This window comes from Peromyscus eremicus, chromosome 8b (genome assembly GCF_949786415.1).
Source record: "Peromyscus eremicus chromosome 8b, PerEre_H2_v1, whole genome shotgun sequence".
Taxonomy (NCBI): Eukaryota; Metazoa; Chordata; class Mammalia; order Rodentia; family Cricetidae; genus Peromyscus; species Peromyscus eremicus.
The window spans coordinates 23617453-23631510 of NC_081424.1; the positions used below are offsets into that span (position 1 = coordinate 23617453).

Genomic DNA, 14058 nt, shown 5'->3' on the forward strand with positions numbered 1-14058 from the left:
TCCAACTCTTAAATATTGGTAAAGCAAATTTACGTGGATTCGTTAAAAATATTCATATCCATGGGTTCTCTATCCGTGGATTCAACAAACGAGACTTCAAACGAGACTTCAAATACTTGCACAAACAATTTTCTTCCTTACTAAACATATATAGACATTCCTTTTCATCATTGTTTCCTAAAGAATTCAGTATGAAAACTTTATTTACACAGCTTTTGCACTGTGTTCATTAACACCAGTAATACAGAGATGTTTGAAAGTGCATGGAAGAAATGTGTAGAATACAGACAAATACTCTTGCACTTTATATATGTAAGCCTCTGCAGAGTTTGTTAGCCACAGGATCTGGGAATCAATTTCCCATGAATCCCAAGGGATGTACAGTGTACATGTAACATATATACCACAGACACATACACACACCAGATACATGCATAAGCACACACATATCTATTTATATGACTAATTTCTCATCTCTCGCATTTAAAATGTAAACCAATGGCTATGTGTGTATGGTTTATTCCATGTTTCTGGTCTCTCAGTTATTTCACATGAGTTTAATTAACAAATGGTGTAGTGTGCCATACCATACTCCTTTCTTTTTATCAATTCCATACTCAAGAAAACAAAAGTAACGTTGTATAATTTGAGAGTATAACAGTCTTAAAGTGTGGCAGCTTCAGGCCACCTCCTATCCACAGAATGTAGAACATTACCCCAAACTGGAGTGCAGTAAAGAGTTGCCGCATGGGGGGGTTTTGAACTCAGGACCCTTTCTTACAGTTTGAGAAATGCACACTGTGCTTTGAAAATTGAAAACTTTTCTTCTTCTTCTTTTTAAAATATGTTTCCAGGCACCAAGGGGTCTCTTTATTTATGATGATTCCAGCATAAAGATGCATCGTAAGGGGAAAAGCGTGTCTCTAGAAGTCACTGAAAATACAGTGTATTAGGAGTCTCCTCCACCCCCACCTCTATCCTTTAACAATTGTGATTCTTATGGATATTGTTGATTTTTGCCCTGATTGCCATCTTCATCCTCAACAGGAATTTAGTAGGGAGAGTTTACTGCGGAAAACAAATCCGTGTAAGTTCCCCCAGGGGAGCAAACACCAGCAATATGTTGAAACCTCTGTGGTCTTCCTTAAAATTAAACAGCTCGGTGTACAACAAAAGCAGAAATTGCAAAATGTTTCCGTCCTCCTTTCGCATCAAAAATCACTCCCTACAGGAACCAGAAAAGGTTTGTCAGCCTCAGTTACTGAGCAAGAGCAAAGGCTACTCTACAGGACACTCCGGGGTCATGCACACAAAGGGTGAGCGAGGGGGGTGGGGGAGGCTGGGAGGCAGTAGAAGCCCGCCCCGGCTGGGACCTGGGGACCTGGAACAGGCTAAACTTAAGGCTCGGGATAGATATTTGAATGCCTCCCAAATTGCGGTCCTATCCCTCAGAGGCAGGGAGAGGAGCGGAGTGCGTGCGCGAGCGCTTACGTCGCCTCGAGCTCTGTGCTGGGATAATCAGGAGTTGGGCTGAGCCGAGTCCTCTTTTAGCAGCAGCCGGCACAGGAGTGGCAGCAGCAGCCCCAGGGACGCGCGGGACCCAGCGGCTCGGAGCGCACGGGGACAGCTGGTGCCGGCCGCGCCGTGCCACCGCTTGGGCGCACAAAGGTAAAGGCGGCCGCAGCCCTTGTGGCCTGCCTGGTCCCGGCGGCGTTCCCCGTCCTCTCCCTCCTTCCTTTCCCGAAGGCGAAAATGGCTGGGCCGGGCGAGGACCTGGGACAGCAGTGGTCCTAGCTCAGCGGGTCCCCACCCTTCCTGCTGACAGGGGCGGCGGGCTGTCCTTGGATGAGGTGGCTGAGGGCTGCTGCTCCCTGGCGAATCCTCAGCCGGGTCGCAGCCACCGGCTCTCTCTGCTTGCTCCATCCCTCGGAGAGGAGTTGATGCTGGCATCACCCCCGCCACCGCCACCACCTCCGCGGAAGCCAGTGCTGATGGATGCTGGGGAGTGCCGCATTGCTTAGTGTCCCCGCCTCCGGTTTGCTGGTAGGAGCTGGCTGCTCTTTCTTCCTTCTGGCTTTGGGGGCGGTGGGGCGACGGCGGGGGGTGGGGGGTGGGGGTTAGCAAAGATAGAGACATTTCTATTTCATTCTCTACAACTCCCCGCACCCACCCTGGTTTTGACGTGTGTGCTCCCAGAGAGGTCTCCTCCCGTCCTTATCCTCACCCTCCACTCCCTTGGCAAGTGCCCTGAAATAAAGAGATAGACTAGGCAGAAGTTGGGGCGGGGGTGGGGGAGCCCACGCCCGTGTCAACGGTACCCAAAACCCAGCTGGAGCCTCATGAGATCACGGTGTGTGGAAGAGGGCTGGAGGGAAGGGTGCACGCTTTCTGCAGTCTCCCCTAATTGGATCACAATAACCTAAAGTAAAAATCGCCCCAAGATGTCCTGTAAAAATAGCATCTTTGAATAAGCAGAGGGAGAAACGAGCTCCCTTCCCTTCCCTTCTCTCCTTTTCTTTCTGTCAAAGACTCTCCCTCCCCGCCCTGGAGCTCAGCGCTGAAGAGCCACCTTATTATTAATCAGAATTCCCCCTCTTTATCCGTGGCAGGCACATCCTTCAGCGGGGACCGCAGCAGCAACCCGGTGCTGGGGCTGAGATGTGCCTGGGGTTTGTTTTCCTTGCGTCTTACAAGACAAGAGAAGAAGACAGAACCAAGACCCGAAGCGCCCATGCTAAGTGGAATTAGGGTTTCATTCTTTTTTTCTTTCTTTTTTCTTTTATTCAGAGAGATAAAGGGCAAGAGGCAGGCTTTTAGGGCCTGCCCAGAGGCCCACTTTTAATGGGAGGCGTTGTTTTTTAGGGGGGCTGGGGTTAGAAGTTTAGATACTCTCCAGAAAAGCTGTGGGGGGAAAAGCAGGAGCAACAGGGTACTTGACTGAACGTGAAGAGGAACCATTTCCTGTACAGGAGAAGCAGCAGACAGCCGCTAGGAGGACTGGGGGCCTGAGTGTGGTGTGGAGGTAGCAAGGGCCAGGTGTGTTGTTGGACACCAAAGGAGAGCTTCAGGGTGGACAGCTTGGGCACAAGGTAACAATGACTCATTTGCAAGCTGGTCTCTCCCCTGAGACCCTGGAGAAAGCTCGCCTGGAACTCAATGAGAACCCAGACACTCTGCACCAGGACATCCAGGAGGTGAGGGACATGGTCATCACTAGGCCAGACATTGGCTTTCTGCGCACGGATGACGCTTTCATCTTACGCTTCTTGCGGGCCCGGAAGTTTCATCACTTCGAGGCTTTCCGCCTCTTGGCCCAATACTTTGAGTATCGGCAACAGAACCTGGATATGTTCAAAAGCTTCAAGGCTACTGACCCTGGCATCAAGCAGGCACTGAAGGATGGCTTTCCTGGGGGCCTGGCCAATCTGGACCACTATGGGAGGAAGATTCTAGTTCTTTTTGCTGCCAACTGGGACCAGAGCAGGTAAAATCTAAAATTTTACTTATGATCTTTTGACCCCTCAGTTTTTTAGAGTTTACTCCGAGGAGTTTTGGGATGTTGCAGTTCCGATGCTTTTGGTTATTTGGATGGAGGTGAAGGGGACACGGGCCTGAGAAATGAGCTATGGGTCTGCTCCCTGGGAAGAAATTGTATTTTTACTTTTTAAAACTTCCTTCTCTGACATAGTTTCTTCTGTAGCTTTACGTGCTCCCAACCCATATTATGATGCTGAGAACTAAATCACAAAACTGCTAAATAAAACTTCTAAAAATTTTGGGCTTCTAAATCCTCATGTTTAATAATGTGGAGAAAGGGGGGGGAGAATAGAGACAACTTTTTCCTTCTTCATCCTCAAGAAATTCTTAAAGTCAGCTCCTCATCATCATTGTCATTATCGTCTTTCTCTCTCCCTCTTACTGACATTTTATCTCCCCCAAATAGCCTGGTGCTTAGCCAAGAACAGGCAGTTTTATTGCTTGGGAATTTTTCTGCTTGGTGATGTGTAGATGAAGGCGTAATATGATAGGTGTCACTTCAATGAGAAGGAAGAGTTGTACCCTCTTCTGTCGCTGAGCATGCTTAGTGACACTGAAAATAAAGGCTGACTGGTGTTTGTGTTCTACACCTGTCTCTAATCTGAAGGGCATGCTTCCTGTCTGATGCGATTGCTCGTCTTTTTGAAGTGGGAAACTTTAAGCTCCATCAGCTGGTAGACTATGAGCTCAGGTGCTGTTTAGTAGAAGAGAAATAATACTCTTACTTCCTCTACTTTACTGTAGAAAAATGCTGACAGTGACGTTTCTATGTTCTTCACAACTATTTTTCTCAGATGGAAAGACATAAAAATTACAAAAGGCTCTTGGGTAAGGTAGTTTCCATCAAATACAAAGTTAGACATATTTCATAGCATTTATGAAACCAGTTGTTAAGGCATTTGGTGTCTTTAGTTCTGTGAATGGTGTCTTTGGATGCATTTGGTTAGTTTAAACTATTTCTGGAGCAATGTAAATGATTTCTGCAGTTAAAGAGAGATCCAATAACTTGAACAGATTCCTCAACAGACTTCTGAGAGTATTAATAGTATGTTAAAATGTAAATGAATATTTTAATAGATTTTCCCTTTTAATTGGTCATATTTTCCTGCAATTCTAGGTCGAAAGGTTCTACTGATTTTTTTCTAGTAAATATAAAGATTAACTGTTATATATATATATATATTATATCTAGTAAATATAAAGACTGTTATTAACTGTGTTAGGAACTCACAGACAGGATTAGCTACAGGATGGGATGAAGTCCCCTTGCTTTGGTGAATCCTATGACTCTTATATTAATTTTTTTTGGGGTGCGGAGTTCGGGTAGGAAACTTCAAAGGATTATGCAGTTCCAGTCATTGACTACATGTTTTCTGTGAGTGTTTTTTTTTTCTTTTGATGTAAGAAGTTCACCATAGAATTATGCAAACCATTTGTGTCTATCAAAATGTAAAAATTAAATTGACACAGAATCTCATATTCCTTATATCAGCTAGATTAGAAATATATTCATTGAGCTATGGTGTTATGCTATATTGAAAGTATGGAGACATTTTATATTTAAATATGTCTTGAATCTGTTTGAAGTCTTGAGAGGCAGGTTTCACACACACACACACACACACACACACACACTCTATTGTTTTTTTCTGTAAGTGAACAAATATTATTCACACTTTATAAATCATACCAAAGTGAATGTTACTTGCAGTTCTCACGTGTGTAGGAAGAGTTATTTTGACTATAGGAAAGAGAATGTGTTTTAGTTGCTTATTGTATGCATTAATAAAAAAGACAGGCTATTAATCATCAAAACTCTCCCTGAAAATCTATAGTGGGAGAGAATTTATTGATTGGCATGTAGAATTATTTTCAATAAGCCAATACAAGATGATAAGTAATAATAAATGCTTGTGCAGTTAAAATTAAAATGAGAAGCCACATTTTATGGACATGTACTGTCAGGATCTATACCTCGTCTAGAAGGCATCAACAGGAAAAAGATGAACCTGGTTTAGGGATTATCTAAATTTCAGATATTTTTCTCCTTCTTTGCTCATAAAATAAAATAGTTCATTTTCTTTTCTTACCTATACCAAGTTTCAAATCAACACATACTGATGGACAGGGACACAGATAAACTGTTCTAAATCTTGGCATTCTCTAGAAGCCTTCATCTTCAGGATATATGATTAAACAGTGCTCTGATCTCTGCCTTAACATGGAAGGGAAGCTGTCTCTCACAGTGCCTGAGCCTCCTCAGGTCATTTCAATCTGGATTTCCTCTTTCTGTTCTAAGTCCTGTGGCTTATCTTACTTGACTCCTGCAGAAGTCTCTGGTACCTTCTCTATATGATACCTTGGTAATAGTGCTCTGTTAGGTGCCCATGTCCCATGCCACGTTCTCCTATTCTCCAGCCCTCTCTTGCTCTGAGGTTCAGGTATTTACACTTCCCTTTCTGTCGTCTTGATAGTCCCAAAGCACCTGAGTTCAATAAGCCTGCATGTCTGAACTTAGCTCTGACCACATCCCTTGAGTTGAACAACTGTTTTTAAAAAGTAATGTTGTTTTAAGGAAAGAACAAGGGGATTGTAAATGACTAAACAGGGAAATTTCAGACATTGAGAAAAATCCACAACCCACATAATTTAAGAGGATAGGGTTTATATACAATTTCCCAAGTACAGAGGTAAAAAGAAAATGTATGGATTTTGATAAAAAAAAAAAGCCAAGTCTATGGAAAGTTAATCTGGTAACAGAAGCATTTGAACTAGAAAGTAGAGAGACTCAGAAAGAACCTGAGTTGAAATAAAAGTTTCACAGTTTTTACCAAAAATTCTAAGTGGGAACTGAGCTGTGATGAGTTTTCTCCTGTACTGTATAAGGAAGAAAAATTTCGATGTTCCCCAGGACACTGAACCTTTAAGTGTGAGAGGAAAGCATAAATAAAATAGTGAGTGACTTTTTCTACTGAGTTACAGCACAAGTTAGTTTGGACTTACTATAAAGAACTAAACCATTTCTCAAAACTTTCTGAGACATGGAGTCATCAAGAAGATTATGTGAAGCATAATACTTGCAGTGTAGCCACTTTATAATAAATCTAATGCAACTCAAAATCCTAAAATGTCCAAGTGATTTTTTTTTTTATGAACTGGAACAGGTTTAGATGCCATGCGTTTCATTGATCAGGCTATACCTTGGAAGATTCACACAAATTTATCTCCTTTCTTTCAGATCGTCTAACACGATTTTTGCAAATAGAAGTAAACACAAGGAAATTATAAACAATCTGATAGTCACACTGCATCATTGGTTGTTCTTGGACCCCAGATATCACACGCTTCACGTGTTTCTGCGATGATAGTGCCTTGCTTAGGACTGGTAGATAAATTCAATTTTCTTCACCAGATTTTGTCAAAAGTCTGGGACATTGGTCCATGGAGATAGCTTCTTGAAGAAATGAAGCTTAGAATAGAAAGGGAAAGCATTCTAGGTCTCAGATGATAAGAGCAAATATCTGAGAAGTTGGACTCCATAGATTAAAGCTGTGGAGTTGGCTCAGTAGGTAAGAGCACTAGCCACAAAAGCAAGGTAACTTACGTTCAAATTCTAGAACCCATGTAAAAGCTAGACACACAGCCTGTGCCTCTGCAATCCCAGGGCTCTTATTTGTAAGAATATGATGCAGGAGAATCCTTGGAAACTCATGGATCAGCTTGTTGTACACAGTGGCAAAACTACAGATACCCTGTTTCAAACAAGATGGAAGATGAGGCCTGGCACCAAAAGTTGGTAGCTTTGACCTCTACTTGTGTCTGTATAGTGTACATCTCACATACATGTACACAGAGGGGGGCACTCCATGCATGGAGAAGTAACTGTTACTGGAGATACTCATGAGTGAAGTTTTGTCATATGAAATAGAAGATGACATATTCGGAATTGACTTGTGTATTGCCGATGAGCTTACTACTAATACTTTTGTAGATTGCAGCAAGCTTACAGGGCTGTTCTTTATATCCCAAACAGTCATTTATCTGGAACCCAGCCTACAGTCGTTAGAAAACAATTAAATGTAACTACAATTTAAACAATTTTTATCATTGTGGTAATTCAGAGTGTGCTAAACATCCTGTTCTTGTTTTGCCACAATGATTGACTATCGCATACAGTATTCAAGTTCTGGAAGTGGTAGACAGCAGACTGTTCAGATATGGCTTTGATCTTCTAAATTTTCCAAAAATTTGTCTATTAGTCTTGCACATTTATTGGTATTGTATAGCTTTTTCTTAGAAAAGAAACAATGTAAATGGACAGCTGTTTGTGGCTTCTCTTCAATTTATGACCATGCTCCTTTTTTTCCAAAGAGTGAGGTCAACAAAATGCAAGTTGCTCAGTCACTTAACACTTAAAAAAAAACCAGCCTCAGAGCACACCAGCTTGATTAAGTGCCAGGTGCAATGATTTGCTCTTCCTTAAAGTCCTCTAAAAGACGTAAGTTGAAGGAAAACAAAAATGAGTATGTATAGATTGAAATAGTCCTGGGCAATTAGCCAGAGAAGTAGGAAAACATGCTTATAGCAATCCTTAAAAAAGAAGGCTCAATGGTTTGGTCTGATTTTAAAAGACTTCCTTTCGCAGATTACTGGAATGTTCTCAGCTGAGACATTATTGTCAAGTGTAGTGCAGACAAGGCACCTTCACCAGCTGGAAGGCACTGCTGTGTGATGTTATGGGTGGGCTTTGACTAGGTTGAGGCTAGCAATGGTTGATGGACGTTACATGGGATTTCTGTCCTGAAAGAACTCCCATAACTGTAAAGAAGTTCTCTCAACAGCATTCTGGGAACAGCAACTGATGCCAAACAAAGGTACAGACCATGGAAAACTGAAGGTAGTATAAAAAGCTGTCTTGCGAAATGTAAGGTGACAGATTCTTGAAAAAAAAAATAGGACAGTGTCTTAAAACTGGGCCAATTATTCAGCAACTAGTGAAATAATACTAAAATAGCAGCAAACACAAGAGACGCCACCCTTGCTAGCATGCTGACTAGGTTTGATTCAGGCTCTTCCCATGTTACAAATAAGCAACTTTAAACAAAGTTAAAGAGTAGCAAAGGACTTAAGTTACTACAGGATGACTCACATGAAGTATTGAAAGGTGTATCAACACATAGTACACAGGCAGGTTTTGTTTATTAAATGAATGAATGCCTTCCATTTGGGAAAACAAAGACTGAGCTCCTTTAACATTGCCTGGAATGGATACATAATTTCACTATTATAGCCAGCAGTGTTTACAGAACGAGGAAAATCTATTCTGATCTATTATGTCCTTATGATAGTAAGCAACAAAGTGAGTTATTAATATTTCATTCAATTTGATTTAAAAATTATTTCTGTCAGCTATTTGCTTTTTATCTAAAAATGTGTAAGTATTAAGAACAAGTATAATCATATAGCATTTGCTTTGTAATGTTAAGGGACATAGAGCTTTTCTGGAACAAAAAGTGAAAATCCAAAGAACTAACCACCAGTTGGGCCTCAAATATTTGATGAAGATACTATAGACTACTGTTAGAACTGGGGGCTGTGAACTACTCAGTTTGTGTAGGAAAAAATCACCTATCTAGTTAATTAAATTTATTCTTATTGTTCCCATCCATCCATCCATTCAAAAACACTTCTGCATCTTGTATCCACTAGTTTATGAACTTTCCCTGGTTTCCTTTAACTAGTATGTGGATTAGTCAGTTCCTTTTGTGTATAGATAGTTGCCAACATAAATCAGCCTTAATACTTATTGGTGAAATTATTAAGGCCACTCCACGTAATTAAAAGGGAGGTTTATTTTGTGGGATACAAATAAACTTACAAGTAAAGGGATAGTTTACAGGGTCTGGAAAAGGTGTGGCGCAGTCCGGTGGTGTTCTCTGGCGAACTCTGCTCAGTCTACCTCCAGTGTCCAGGGTCCAGGAACCAAGAGAGCCCATGCATCCAGATCTCGGGTCTTCAGGGTCCTCCCTTGGCCCCACCTTGTAGGCGTGACAGTTACCGAAGCCTCAATGGGGTTGGAACTTCCAGATCAAAGCTGGAATGGCTACCTACTACAAATACTTAAAAAATTCATTTGTGATTAAAAAAAATCTTGCTTAAACTTCAGATTATAGAGAAAAAGGAGAACAAAAGGCTAAGGTGAGAAAGAAATGTTCTGAAAGCAAAATCTGCTTGTAGCAAGTGACATTTGCTTAGAGTAGCTGGTCCTGAAACTTAGGCTTCCAGATGTGCTTCTGTTTTCTCCAGCATGAATCTGCTTTATTTTATGTTGCTACAGGTGGTTTTTTTCCATTTTATTCTCCATAGACTGGAATTTTATCTGTGGCTGTCTCATTTGGTGGTTCTGCTGTTCTTACCTACATGCACCAAATGATAGTAAGACTGAGGCAGCTGATATGGGCTTGGAGACAGAAGCCCAGCAGACGAAAACAAGAATTTCCATTTCTTCCAGGGCTTGTAGACCGAGCCACTTCCATCCTGCCTCCTTTGAATGTGCTACTGGTTTTCCTCTACCAAATCCCTTACTCAATGGGAAAGTGCCATGTTGTATTGACTTCCTGATCTCCTATCATCTCGCACATAAATGCCATTAAGACACAACAATGCAGATCAACTTCATTAAACCGTGTTCTAAGTATAAGACACCAAAGGAAGTGGAAAGAACTTTGTTAGGTGTCAGAAAGACGCTGGCTTCTAACTTAGGCTCCCCTCTTTCTTCCCATGAAGATTCTGAGAAAACTTTAAATGCTCTGAGACCCATATTCTCCTCTGCAAAATAGTGGGCTCAAACCTGTGCTGAGACTTCATTATTACGTCAAGATTAAAATAATATATTTGAAATTGCTTTGAAAAATCTTAAGTATTACCCAGATAGAAGTATTATTATTAATCATTAATCATTATTATCATGTATGGTAATATAAAACGTCTAGATGGGTTCATCAGCTTTAGCACTAATGATACGCTGCAGCTTCAATAAAGCCAATTCTTTGCCTTTGTTTCATCCTCAAGCACCTTTCTAGCAGGAAATGCTTTCAACATTAGAAAAATGTGGTTTAATGAAAACTGAGAGGTTGGGCTAGCCTTAATGAAGGGTTTAATAATGGCTGATTGATTTAGTGACAAAGGGAAATTACCGGCTGTTGTGCTGTTCCGTGTGATACCGAGATGCTAGCGCGTATTTCCCCTGTGATACTGAAAAGGCTCCAAAGTAGAGGACACAACCCATTTGCCATTTTAGTTGGTCTTTGCACCGAAGGAAGGGCTGCTCTGGACTCTAGGAGGGAAACTACAAAAAATTGCTTGGCAATAGAGGCAGAAAAAGAAGCTTACTTGGTCACTTTGAGTGCTTTTGAGAAGCACCTTTCAGAATTCACATCCTGTAGTTAACTTCTTTAATTAAAAAAAAAAATCAAAGTTTCATTTTTCTTCCCTACTAAGCAACATTATATAACTCTTTTTTCCTATTTAGATATCTTTTCATTTTGTCCTTTGGAGGGAGAGGGAAACCTGAAGTGAATGATATAAACCAAATATTTACACCAAAATAATGGCAGCTTGTTTTCTTCTGTATGGGGGATATAAACAGTGTACTTTGTATTCTCTGGAAATAATTTGATTTTTGCCTAGAATATGAGAGGACTGAGTGTGCAGGGCCTGTTGCTGCTGTACTGATGACAGAAAGTAGTATCATATTGAAAAACACAGCTCCAACGGTAAGATTAGATATCTGAGGTCCAAAGACAAACTGGGATTTCTTATGAGATATAGATTTGTAGTGGAGAAGGCCGCCAATGTCTCAAATAGATGGAGACAAGCTCACATAGCAGAGCATGCTGGAGGTGAGAAGGGTAGAATTTAAGGAAAACGAAAAGCAGTGGCATCTCAATAGACTGAAGAGAAGGAAGAGCAAAGAAAAACACCAGTGTTTTGGGGGTACATTTCTTGTGATAAAATCTCAAGTGTCTGGAGTGAGCTTGCTATATGTGAGTCTGTAAGGTAGACTTAGTAGTATTTTTTTAAGGACATAGTGAGATTTTTGGAAGAGCTATGGGTGATTAGTGTTACATGCGGGTGTTAAGAAGACCAATTTTACAAAAGAGAGTAGGTAAGCTGTCTAGAAGAGAAAGAAAGAAGGTCAAATAAAAAAGAGGCAGGGTGCTACTATATTAGGTAATGGAAATAGGGCTCTAGTGGAAAGGAGTCATTGGATACCAAAGATACATGAATACATAGAGAAAGGAAGAATTGGGTTTTGGTGAGTAAATGTAGAGGCAAAAGGAAATTTAACAAGGTGTTATTCATTAAGTGCTTGATGCAGGCGATCCCAGAGGGAAAGTTGGTTTGGGTGACACAAGAGTGAGTTCCACTGATATGAAATAATTCAGTTGAAAGGGTACCGAAGTGCTGGTGTTTACATAGCTACTGGGAAGATGGGATGTATCTCAGGAGTGACACTGGCTCTGGGCCCATCATTAGGGCATTACCTACTATCTTGGCCAAAGGTACAAACACATGACTGTGGAAGCTTGTGAGATACCCCATGAGGAAAGCAGGAGACCAAATTCGACGTTCACATTAGGGATACTGGAGGAAGGAGTGGAGGAAAAACTAAAACACTGTCTAGAAAAGTGGGACAAGAAAGAGTTCAGTCTCAGCAGCAAAGATTATTGTAAACATTCTTCTTGTTTTCGTTACAGGCCAAGCACCGCTAAATGCGCTACACTTCATTTATTTCATTTTTATCCTTATAAAATTTTTGTTAAACTGAGACTATATGCCCAAAAGGTCCAAACATCAAGTGTAGATTAAGTGAATGCAAAAAGAAAAAAGTTTCTGCAGGAATCACAGAAGTTAGAACCTAACTGTGGAGTCTGTGGTAGGCACAAAGCTACACGTTTTTACGTTCTGTCCTATGAGGTCAATGGTATTATCTCTGACTTTGAAAAAGGAAGTGAAAACTTAATGATATTCAGCAACTTCTTCAGTGCACAAAGGGAAGCTGGGATTAGAGAAATAAATAACAGTCCCCACTTTGACTTTTGTATTTTGTATGGCCATAAGTTTTACATTAAGACATTAAGTTAAATAAAAATGATCCCAACTTATGAATTGAGGGATATATTACACTCTGTAAGGAAGACTGATTTTTACAAATGATGGACTTCAAGAGGGCTTCAATACTTTCTGACTACACAGTGAATAGGAAGTAGCTATGGTTGTCAATGATTTTTTAAAAAACATATTATGGAAGGTTTAATTTCCTTTGAGAGCAATGGTTTACATGGTATGCTGCCCTTTGTTAAAAATCATGATTTCCTCTTACTATGTGTTCTGCATCTTTCTTTCAACTGATTCAAGCCTTGGTTTATGCTATTTTGGGAAGCACAGTTGGTAGTCATGAGCTGCAATAGTGTGCTAGGTTTTATTCATGACTCTTTCCTAGTACACAAGAGATGAACAGCAGTGGCCGTTCATCTTGGGTCTACACCCCAAATATGAACATGTGAAACATTTCATTTTAGTGGTCTTCAATAAAAAAAAAACACCATCTGAAAGTAATTTTAAAAAGAAAATGATGGGAAGATATCTGAAGAGATGATTTTTTTTTTAAAAGTAGAGGTTATGTCTCTGTGGATGGTATTTTACAGGCAGTGGCAGGAGCCTGTGTAATAATGTTCTGTTAAGCAAGAGCCTGCTGAGTTGCTAATGGTGAGAATATGACATGTTTGACAACAGAAGGCCAGAGGAAGTCAGGAGTGTTTTTGGCCTGCCCTCTGAATGCAGTTAGCTTGGAACCTTTTAATGTTTCTTTTCTCAAACTTAAAAATTAAAATGATTTATTTATATCAGACCATTTAGTTACCTTTTTGGAGTAAGACATTGAGTATCTTTTAAAAGGGTAGATTTCCTCTTGAAAATTCTCCAATCCAGAGTCACTTCTTCTTTATGCTGTGATTTGCCTTATTTTACTCCCTTAGGAATAATGAAGTGTATAAATCTCTTGATTTTGACACAGTTTTGAAGGACCATGCTCCAAGTATATTTTTTGAAACAAATCGTCTTTTGGTTCATCCTTACTGGGTCCATGATTGATTTTTTCACTACATATAAATTCATTGCCCCCTTGTAGCATACTTCAGATTTAAAATACATTTTATAATGTTTTCATATCAATGATATTTGAGATTCTTATGGGTAATGCAAGGATAAATCATCCTCATGAGGGAATATCCAGATTAGGCTTTTGTGAATTTAAATTTTTTAACATGGTTTTATTGTGAATTTCAGAAATTAAAAATGATTTTTTGAAAAGGTGCCCAGTTTTAACCTAAAATATATCCTTTCTGCTCTAACTTGCTCATTTCTGCAGGCTTACAAGCTCCAGCTCAGAACACTATTGGAACATTATGTTTAGAGTGAATGTGGGACAGCCACGAGTAGTATCAAAAACAGCTGGGC

The 14058-nt window shown here is 40.4% G+C and overlaps 1 protein-coding gene across 1 annotated transcript in view; it reads left to right on the forward strand.

The window, feature by feature from the left end:
- The first annotated feature begins 3095 nt into the window (after positions 1-3095).
- The window catches only part of Clvs2 (clavesin 2), a 71938-nt gene continuing 60975 nt past the window's right edge, over positions 3096-14058 (forward strand). The window contains exon 1 of the mRNA XM_059273002.1: positions 3096-3484. Coding sequence (XP_059128985.1) covers positions 3096-3484 — 389 coding nt within the window. The remainder of the gene's footprint in view (positions 3485-14058) is intronic.